The sequence below is a fragment of the Danio rerio genome, chromosome 24 (assembly GCF_052040795.2).
Source record: "Danio rerio strain M-AB ecotype USA chromosome 24, GRCz13ab, whole genome shotgun sequence".
In the NCBI taxonomy this organism is placed as follows: domain Eukaryota; kingdom Metazoa; phylum Chordata; class Actinopteri; order Cypriniformes; family Danionidae; genus Danio; species Danio rerio.
Window position 1 is genome coordinate 7,825,661 of NC_141044.1, and position 10,304 is coordinate 7,835,964.

The 10,304-nt window shown below is 38.3% G+C and overlaps 1 protein-coding gene across 3 annotated transcripts; it reads left to right on the forward strand.

Annotated features, from left to right (window-relative positions):
* Positions 1-135: 135 nt before the first annotated feature.
* On the forward strand, positions 136-9,120 carry btr33 (bloodthirsty-related gene family, member 33). 3 transcript variants are annotated; one of them, XM_087309182.1, is made up of 7 exons: positions 136-209; positions 2,874-3,489; positions 5,153-5,312; positions 5,414-5,647; positions 5,822-5,969; positions 6,053-6,079; positions 8,100-9,120. In XM_087309182.1, exons 3-7 carry the CDS (start codon positions 5,253-5,255, stop codon positions 8,675-8,677), a joined length of 1,047 nt encoding a protein of 348 aa, XP_087165308.1. In that variant the 5' UTR covers positions 136-209; positions 2,874-3,489; positions 5,153-5,252; the 3' UTR covers positions 8,678-9,120. The 3 variants fall into 3 exon arrangements, with proteins under 3 accessions (XP_087165308.1, XP_087165307.1, XP_087165309.1); XM_087309181.1 differs by having other exon boundaries at positions 2,874-3,448; positions 5,217-5,312; XM_087309183.1 differs by lacking the exon at positions 136-209 and having other exon boundaries at positions 3,312-3,583; positions 4,306-5,312.
* Positions 9,121-10,304: the final 1,184 nt, after the last annotated feature.

Here is a 10,304-nt window from a genome sequence, read left to right on the forward strand (position 1 = left end):
GAAGGCAACCTGTCTCTACCTTTACAACAGCCTTTACGTCTATTGTTATTGAAAGGGTTAACTCACCAGTCAATGGAAAAAAGATTCCATCCTAGTCAAAAGGGGCAGGGCTTGGGCTTAAGCTCACAATCACTTACAATTGACATTCAGCTTCTGGTGAAAGCAGTGCTATCCTGCTTCCTGACAGAAACATCATTACATTTTCACAGGTAAGAGTTCTGTTATGATTATATTAAGCATGGGAATTTGAAAAGTCTTCATTTTTCATGTAATTTTCCCCACTGGAACTATTAAATAAGCAAGTGTAAAGATTTTTTAGCCAGTATACACAAGCGTGAGAATAGTTATCACCTGACGTTACTGGACTTTGACCTCTTAGTGAATGTTTAGTGGTGAGTGAGATGAAACGGAGCATGAAACTCTAATAAAAGTTGAATATAAGGTCATTTTAAAGAGACACACGTCTTCTCTTTATTTTTTAACAAGAGGAGAAATGAACAAAAGACAGAACACACACACGCCCACATCATGAGCCAGTCACAAAGTGCTTTTTGATGTGGTTTGTTTAGTGTATTCATACAGTACGTTATTGCTTTATGGACTGAAAGTGATTTATATTTTGTATTATAACTTGTTCATCTTTATATCAACATTATCATTACTTCTGTTTTACACCATTTTTTTTTGGTGTGATGGAGAGCAGATTTTTTCAACACATTTATAAACATAATAGTTTTAATAACTCATCTCTAATAACTGATTTATTTCATCTTTGCCATGATGACAGTAAATAATATTTGACTAGATATTTTTCAAGACACTTCTATACAGCTTAAAGTGACATTTAAAGGCTTAATTAGGTTAATTAGGTTAACTAGGCAGGTTGGGGTAATTAGGCAAGTTATTGTATAATGATGGTTTGTTCTGTAGACTATTGAAAAATATATAGCTTAAAGGGGCTAATAATATAGACCTTAAAATAGAATTAAAAAATTTAAAAACTGCTTATATTCTAGCCGAAATAAAACAAATACGACTTTCTCCAGAAGAAAAAACATTATCAGACATACTGTAAAAAATTCCTTGTTCTATTAAATATAATTTGGGAAATATTTAAAAAAAGAAAACAAAAATCAAAGGGGGGCTAATAGTCTGACTTTAACTGTACATGAGTTAATAGTTAAGATTATTGCCCTGAAAGTTCTGGTTCAGTCTGGTCACAAACATGACGTTTTCTATCCTCTGCTTGATTTCTTATAGCATTTGGCAGTCTCTAAATATGTTTCTTCAATCCAACCAGCTCAAGACAGGACAACAATTAATCCTTTTCAGCAGCAATAATTAGCAAAATATGTTCATTTTAATGATGTTCGTAAAAAAAAAAAAAAAAAGATGGCTTTGAAGTGTCACACAGCGGCATCAGAGGCATTTAAATCTGGATGACTAGGTACTCTTTTCATTCATTTTCTTGTCAGCTTAGTCCCTTTAATAATCCGGGGTTGCCACAACGGAATGAACCGCCAACTTATCCAGCAAGTTTTTACGCAGCGGATGCCCTTCAAGCTGCAACCCATCTCTGGGAAAGTACTCTTTTCAAATGTACCTAATTAGTTCACTGTGGCACAAATTGTCTGTTTTATGGGTCTGTCCTCTTTTGTGTTGTCTTCATTCTGTTTCCGGCCACTCATAATCAGATCATTACTTGTGTACCCTTTCAGTTCATTATTGTGTATTGAAGCAGGCCTAGTTTTCCAGGTATTGGTGTGGGCTCTTTTTCTTTGGTGTGTGTTTGTTCTGTTACCTCGTGTTTCAATTGTTAATCCCTTATATTACATCACTTTTCCTCATCAAAAAAGTGAATGTCAAGCCCTGGTTGTAATTATGATTAGTTTTATCAGTGTATGCATTCAAAACAGCTATGTAGTTTCTGTACAAATGTTTGAACTCAATTATCATTGCTGGAATTGGCAAGTGACTTCAGGTAAATTCTTACATGGGGCTGCAAATACCTACTCTGATTTACCAATAACTAGTCAGACAAATGGGTGATGCGGTGGCGCAGTAGGTAGTGCTGTCGCCTCACAGAAAGAAGCTGGTTCGAGCCTTGGCTGGGTAAGTTGGCTTTTTTGTGTGGTATTTGCATGTTCTCCCCCTGTTGGCGTGGGTTTCCTCCGGGTGCATGTCCCCACAAGTCAAAAGACATGTGATAGAGGCGAATTAGGTAAGCTAAAATTGTGCGCATGTATTTGTGTGAGTGAGTGTGTTTCCCAGTGATGGGTTGCAGCGGGAAGGGCATCCGCTGCGTAAAAAACACGTGCTGGATAAGTTGGCGGTTCATTCCGCTGTGGCGACCTCGGATTAGTGAAGAGACTAAGCCGAAAAGGAATGAATGAATGGTCAGACAAATAAAAATGTGTCACAAAACCCACATTTTGTGTATGGTCTGTATTTATGGGTCTGTTATAATTATATGGATCTATATAGGTTGTTATAAGGTCTATTATTGATGCTTTACAGATTACATTTTCAAGAAGATTCACATTTATTATCAGTTTATCAACCTATGCATGCATTTTTGACATTATAAGGCCCTACTATTTCACCAAAATACAATAGAGCAGAGTTTTCTCAACCACGCTCCTGTCAGACCACCAGCTCTGCACATTTCCCATGTCTCCTAAACCAAACACACCTGATTCATATTATCAGCTCATTAGCAGAGACTGAAAGAACTGTAGTGGGTGTAACAAACAAAGGAGTCATTCAAAATATGCAGTGTTGGTGGTCCTTTAGGTACGTGGTTGAGAAACACTGCACTTTTTGGCTTTCCCTTGTCTGTCACTCATTTATTTTTGACTTTTCTATGTTTTTAGTGATGTCATCCTCTACCCCGTTCCTGTCCGAGGAGCTGTTCCAGTGCTCAGTGTGTCTGGATGTCTTCACCCATCCCGTGTCTCTCCCGTGTGGTCACACATTTTGCCAGTCATGCGTCCTTGCCCAGTGGACAGCATCTGGCTCCTCCCATTGCCCCAAATGCTCCGCAGTTTTCCAGGAAACACCAGATCTCTGTGAAAACTCTTTCGCTCGTGAGATGGCAGATCAAATCCGTAAGCAGAGGGGTCAGACTCAGAAGTCGTCTCGTCAAGTCAAAGCAAACGTTGTTTTTTGTGACATGTGTCCACTGGAGAAGGCGTCTCATGCTGTGAAATCATGCCTGGTGTGTGTGGCGTCATACTGCGAGGCGCATGTGACGTCCCACACCTCCAGGTTCACCAAACACACACTGGTGCAGCCGCAGAGCATGGACAAACGGATCTGTAAGATACACGAAAGACCGCTGGAGCTTTATTGTAGATACGACCAATCCGCAATTTGCGTGTTGTGTATGAATGCAGAACACAACACACACCACACCGTACCCGTGGAGAGAGAATGGATGGAAAGAAAGGTGTATTTGCTACTTAATGATTGTATTGGTTGATTAATGAAGTACAAACAAAATATTGCCAGTGTTTTCAGTGACAAAATTCATTCATTCATTCATTCTCCTTCGACACAGCAGAATGAACCACCAACTATTCAAGCATATGTTTTATGCAGCGGATGCCCTTCCAGCTGAGGATGAAACCAGAGCACCTGGAGGAAACCCATGCCAACACAAGAAGAACATGCAAACTCCACACAAAAATGCCAACTGATCCAGCCGGGACTTAAACCAGCAACCTTCTTGCTGTGAGGTGACAGTGCTAACCACTGGACCACCGTGCTACCCTTAGTGACAAAATTAATATTATATATATATTTATAACTATATTATATATAGTATATAATAGTATATATTTCTTTTTATTATTATTATGACTGTTATACATGTTTAAAGGGATAGTTCACCCCAAAAAACTATGTTGAAATAAATAATATATTGATATTTGAAGTATGCAAACTTAAATTAAACTTTACGGTACACTTAATTTTTGGGGGGTTGAACTATCCCATCACAATATCACATCATATTTCTTTTAATTGAGATTATGTTTAATATTTGGTTAAGCACTGTCGCCTCACAACCAGAAGGTCGCTGGTTCGAGTCCCTACAAGACAGGTTGGCATTTCTGTGTGGAGTTTGCATGTTCTTCCCGTGTTCATGTGGGTTTCCGCTGGGTGCTCCGGTTTCCCCCACAGCCCAAAGACATGCGTTATAAGTGAAATGGGTAAACAAATTTGGCCGTAGTGTGTGAGTGTGTCTGTGAATGTGAGAGTGTATGGGTGTTTCCCAGTTCTGTGTTGCGGCTGGAAGGGCATTAGCTGCATGAAACATATGCCAGAATAGTTGGTTGTTCATTCCGCTGTGGCAACCCAACAATGGTTCTAAGCCAAAGGAAAAATGAATGAATGTTTCACCGGCCACTTTATTAGGTACACCTTACTAGTATCGGGTTGGACCCTCTTTTGACTTCAGAACCATCTTAATCCTTCGTAGCTAAGATTCAAAAAGGTACTGGAAATATACCTTAGAGATTTGGGTCCATATTGACATGATAGCATTAAGCAGTTGCTGAAGATTTGTGGCTGCACATCCATGCTCCATTGGATTGAGATATGGTGACTGTGGAGGTCATTTGAGTACAGTGAACTCATTTTAGCCTCAGTTTCCTGTTCTTAGCTGACAGTAAAGGCCTGGTGTGATCTGCTGCTGTAGCGGATCTGCCTCAAGGTGTGATGTTTTGTGCATCTTCTGCATACCTCGGTTAAAATGACTGTTGGTTTGAGTGACTGTTGCATTCCTATCAGCTGAAACTAGTCTGGAAGATTCTCGTCTGACCTCTGACATCAACAAGGCATTTGCACCCACAGAACTGCAGCTCACTGGATATTTTTCAGACCATTCTCTGTAACCTAGAGATGGTTGTGCGTGAAAATTTCATTAGATCAGCAGTTTCTGAAATACTCAGACTAGCCCGTATGGTACCAACAACAATGCCACATTCAAAGTCACTTAAATCATCTTTCTTCCCCATTCTGATGCTCAGTTTGAACTGCAGCAGATCATCTTGACCATTTCTACATACCTAAATGCACTGAGTGGCTGTTGTGTGATTGGCTTATTAGAAACTTGTGTTAACAAGTAGTTGGACAGGTGTACCTAATAAAGTGGCCGGTGAGTGTATTAAAAAAGTTATTTCATCACTACCATGTTCTCTATGTTCTTGTCATAGACTCAGCTATCAAAGACACAGACTGATCTGAAGCGGATGATTATGGCGAGATGGAGTAAAGTGGAGGAACTCAGACACTCTATAAAACTAAGCAAAGTAAGAACCTGCAAGCTACAAATAATGTCTATGCATTTGACATTGTGTTGAATGTAGACATTTCAAGACCATTGAAATGCCCCGTTGCATTTGTCTTTCAGGAGAACACAGAAAGAGAGATGGCACACAGTGTTGAGGTGTTCACCACACTGCAGCAGATCATTGAAAAGAGTCAGAAGGAGCTGCTCAGAAAGATGAAACACAAGCAGAAAAGTGCTGGGAAACATGTAGAGCGCCTCATTAAAGAGCTGGAGGTGGAGATCGCTAAACTGAACACCAGAAACTTTGAGCTGGAGAAGCTTTCTAGTTCTGAAGACCACCTCTGCCTTATACAGGTGACTCTTTTCAGCCAGAAGAGCAAGTTGATTACCTCTAGTTTCAAACACCCTATCAAATAATAAATGATATTACAAATAAATAATAACTAATAATTAGTGGATCTTACAAGAAATTATATGTTTGAAGACATACATTTTTTAACAAAACACATTTTTTTTGGACCTTTCCAGGCTTTCCCTACCCTAAGTGAGATGCCACACTGTAAAAGCTGGTCTCAGATCAGTGCTCACACCTGTGAGGGTCTGGAATTGCTGAGAGAAACCCTGAATGCAGCAGAAGAACTTCTGAAAACACAAATACACTCAGCCACAAAGAGAGGTTACTAATGTTTCATTTAACAACTGAACTTAATGACCAAACATTCTAAGTGTTTTATTTTTTATTTTTTTATTTTCCCACAGAACTTGAGGCCATATCTCAGTATGCAGGTAATATAATATTTTTAAAAGACAGAATCTTTCATAAACTTACTATAACACACCTACTGACAAGTTACATTTTCGTTTGTTGTGTATTACTCTGTGTGTTTAATGTATGTTTAACTTTATTTACTTTAATATTACCTTTATTGTGTAAAAATATTCTTTACTTGATTTTTTCAAACAGTTATATTCCATATTTACTTGGATCACTAATATTCCTCAGTTTCTATTTAATTATGAGATTTAAATACTCACTATCACATTTTAAGCACTATATTTCAGCTGAGTTAGCTTGTCGGGTGGTCCTCATAATCACACTTTTTGATGTACTAAAAATATTTCCTAAAAATTCAAGATAAAGAAATTTTAAAAGAAAAACACTTATTTTTAAAATAAGAATTTATTATATCACATATCATTAGAAAAAAATTGAAATCTGTTAAAGTTTTTAAATTAAACTGTAGCCTATTGTCGTTTATTAGATAAATAACAAACTGGCCAGCACATTCAACTTTCATTTTTTCAGCTTAGTTCCATTATTAATGCGGGGTTGCCACAGCCGAATGAACCGGCAACTTATCCAGCACGTTTTATGCAGTAGATGCCCTTCCAGCTGCAACCCATCTGTGGGAAACATCCATACACATTCACACACATACACTACGAACAATTTTATGTAATAATATGTATCATTAAGATAGTAGTGTGGACACCTTATGTACATTTTCAATATATTTGGAAAAGTTACCGCCAAAGTGACAGGTTTTATATCTTTATTTCTGAGTGTGTAATTGAGTTGTAGTTTTCATCGCTTTTAAAGTAATTAAATACACACAGACAATAACTCTGGTTTAACCACATCAGTTTAAAGGTTTAGTTGACCAAAAAGTTTTAAGCTAATTCCCTGAAATCTTTGTTTATCTTTAGAACACAAATCAAGATATTTAGATCAAATCTGAGAGCTCCCTCATCCTCCATAGATAGCAACAATCCTGAGGTGTTCAAAATCTAGAAAATGAACCAAAAACATTGTCAAAGCTTCAGGTATTCAACTGTAATCATAGAAAGCTTCAAAAACACTGTCTGCAAAAAAGAAACTGCAAAAATTACTTAGTTCGTCTTTGTATGTAAACTCTAATCTGACACAGAAGACACAAGTGAACAAAGAAGCCTTGCTTTCCATCATTGTTTATACTCATACTTACAATAAAATTTCATCTTGTAAAAAATTGGACTGTACAAATCCTGGAAAAAAGAACTGGTATAAATCCTAGCACTGATTTTGTGTGTGAGTGTGTTAAAAGACATCTAATAGACATCTAAAAATAGATGCCTTGACTAAACCATGGTTAAATTTGCGATGTCATTAAAAATCTAGATTTTTGTCATCATATAGACAGATTAGATATGTTTTACATGTGTAGTCATTCATTCATGTCCATTTAACAACAAGTCAATTTTTGGACTATTGTTGGATGTCTATTAGATGTCTTCTTAACATCTAATAGACACATGTTTTATGCTGGGTCAGCTTTGTGAGCCTTATACACACTCTAATATACACATTAGACACTAAATACAAAGGAAAATATTACAATGCACCTTATGGCCTATTTAATTTTGAAAATGTAATTAAATTAAAAAAATTAAGTCTGAACCAAGTTAATTTGAACCAAACTAAACATTTACTTGAATTTTACAACTATCTTTTTTCTTTTTCGTGGATGCACCGTTTATTCAGACACATTTTGGAAACCTTTGTGGTGGGGGCTTTATTATACCTTAATTCAGTATTTCTCAACCACATTCATGGAGAACCACCAACATTGCATGCCTCCTTTGTCTGTCACACCCATTGCAGGTCTTTCGGTTTCTGCTTATGAGCTGATGATCTGAATCAGGTGTGTTTGGTTAAGGAGACATGGAAAATGTGCAGAGCTGGTGGTTCTCCAGGAACGTGGTTGAGAAACACTGCCTTCATTTATCAAAACACTTACTTGGGTCTTTCTTGATATAATTCTTGCAGTGGATTTGACCCTTGACCACGACACAGCAAACTCCTGGTTGGCGGTGTCTGAGGACAGGAAAAGTGTCAGTGATGGCAACGTAGAACGCAACTTTCAGAACAACACTCAACGTTTTGACACGGCACCATGCATCCTATCCAAAGAGCCTATCTCAAGGGGTAGGAGTTACTGGGAAGTAGGAGTCTCAGGCAAAACAGCATGGGATTTGGGGGTGGCCAGGAAATCAGTCAACAGAAAGGGTTTGGTGACTCTGAGTCCTGAGGATGGTTACTGGGCGGTTTGTCTGAGAAACGGCTGCGAGTACAGGGCCTGTAACCGTGAATCAGAGCTTCTGTCACTAAAGTCTCTTCCACAGACAATTGGGTTATATGTGGACTTTGAAAATGGACGAGTTTCTTTTTATGATACAAGTGCATGTGGACATATCTACTCATTCACTGGGCAGCGCTTTACTGAAAGCTTACTGGCCTACTTCAACCCAGACATGAATGACACAGGAAATAACAATGCCCCGCTGGTTATACAACCTGTCAGGGTTGACAGTGGGGCAAAGATATATGATACTGTGACAATATGAAGGATGAAAATCAACATAAATACAGCAATGTAACAGCAAATATTGCGCAACATAAAAGAATTGATATGGAGTAATGATGACTGTTAATCTGTACATATATATTTAACTGTACATCCATGTGCATCCAATGAAAACGCAACAGAAATTATTTCACATAAATGTTTTATTCCTAGGAAAATTAATTTCCAAATCACTTATAATTCAATACCGATTTCACGTAAATGTCTTCTATTTACAGATGCAAACAAACAAGCAAACAAACAAAAAAACATCTTTGTGGGGACCTGCCATAGTGTTGCTTTTTTATACTAACATAGCAATATTTGTTTAGGTGCCTAGCAAATGACTCCTAAACTTACTCAACTATCAACCCTCAGAGAAATGTCTTTATTTATTGATGAGTATTGATAAATAAATGGCCCCACAATGCCACAATTTTCCTCCTTAATGTGAATGTTTTGTTCTAAGATTGTAGGTTTATCAGTTCTGCATTTGACACTTGTTGATTGCAGCATACTTCTGCATAGGTTGGGCTGTCTAACACAGTTCACAAATGGTTCAGATCTTACCTTGAAGCAGGGCCGAAGTGGGACTCTTTTTCAGCCCTGGAGTTTCAAGCATAAGACCGGCCCACCTCAGTTCACGACTGATCTTAAAATAAGGTCATTTCCAATTCAGTTTCTAATTACACTATCACGACTTTTTTTAAGAAATCAGCTGCTTTACAACTTCAAATGTTCAACAACCTACAGTTTTACATGTCTTAACAATAAAAATGAAAAAAAAAAGAGAAGTACTCAGGTGAGGATCGAACACATCGAAGCGCAATGTGCTGACCACTGGACCACAATGGCGCTGTTACTCTTGTGTGGCCGGAATGATAGTTACATCATCATTACCCTGCAGGCTGCATTTTGCTCATGGGGCTGCGAGACAATAAATAAGAAGAGCGGAGCTGCGGCAAAAATAGCAACTCACCCACAATGCGCCTGCACAGAAATAAATAAATAAATGAAAAAAAAAAGTGTGACTGCCGAGAGTGCAAACAGCTAGAAACACCGGCCCTCTCGGCCAAAAAATGGACCAGCCCACCGGGAACTTTCCCGGTCCTCCCGATTGGCCAATCCGGGCCTGCCTTGAAGAGAGATGTTACTATGTCAGTGTAGGTGAGGTGACCATAGGTCAAGGTGGACATCCATGACATGTGGAGTACCACAAGGTTTAATTCTGGCACCTCTCCTGTTCAACCTTTATATGCTCACAATGAGCCAAATAATGAGAAAAAAACAAATCTCCTACCACAGCTTTGCTGACGACACTCAGATCTAGCCTTACTGCCTAATGACTACAGCCCAGTTGACACCCTCGGCCAATGCATTGATGAAATGAACAGTTGGATGTGCCAGAACTTTCTTCAGTTAAACAAAGAGAAAACTGAAGTCATTGCGTTTGGGAACAGAGATGAGGTTCTCAAGGTGAATTCATAACCTTGAGTCAAAACCACAAACCACAAAAAATAAGGTAAAAAAAAAACCTGAGTCAAACCACAAAAAATAAGGTCAAGAATCTTGGTGTGACTCTGGAGTCAGATCTGATTTTCAATAGTCAAGTCAAAGCAGTTAGTAAA

Coding starts and splice junctions, on each gene's coding strand:
- btr33 (XM_087309181.1), top strand. CDS start 2,876: ATGTCATCCTCTACCCCGTTCCTGTCCGAGGAGCTGTTCCAGTGCTCA. Junction 3,449..5,216: donor GAGAATGGATGGAAAGAAAG/GTGTATTTGCTA, acceptor TTCTTGTCATAG/ACTCAGCTATCAAAGACACA. Junction 5,313..5,413: donor ACTCTATAAAACTAAGCAAA/GTAAGAACCTGC, acceptor TTTGTCTTTCAG/GAGAACACAGAAAGAGAGAT.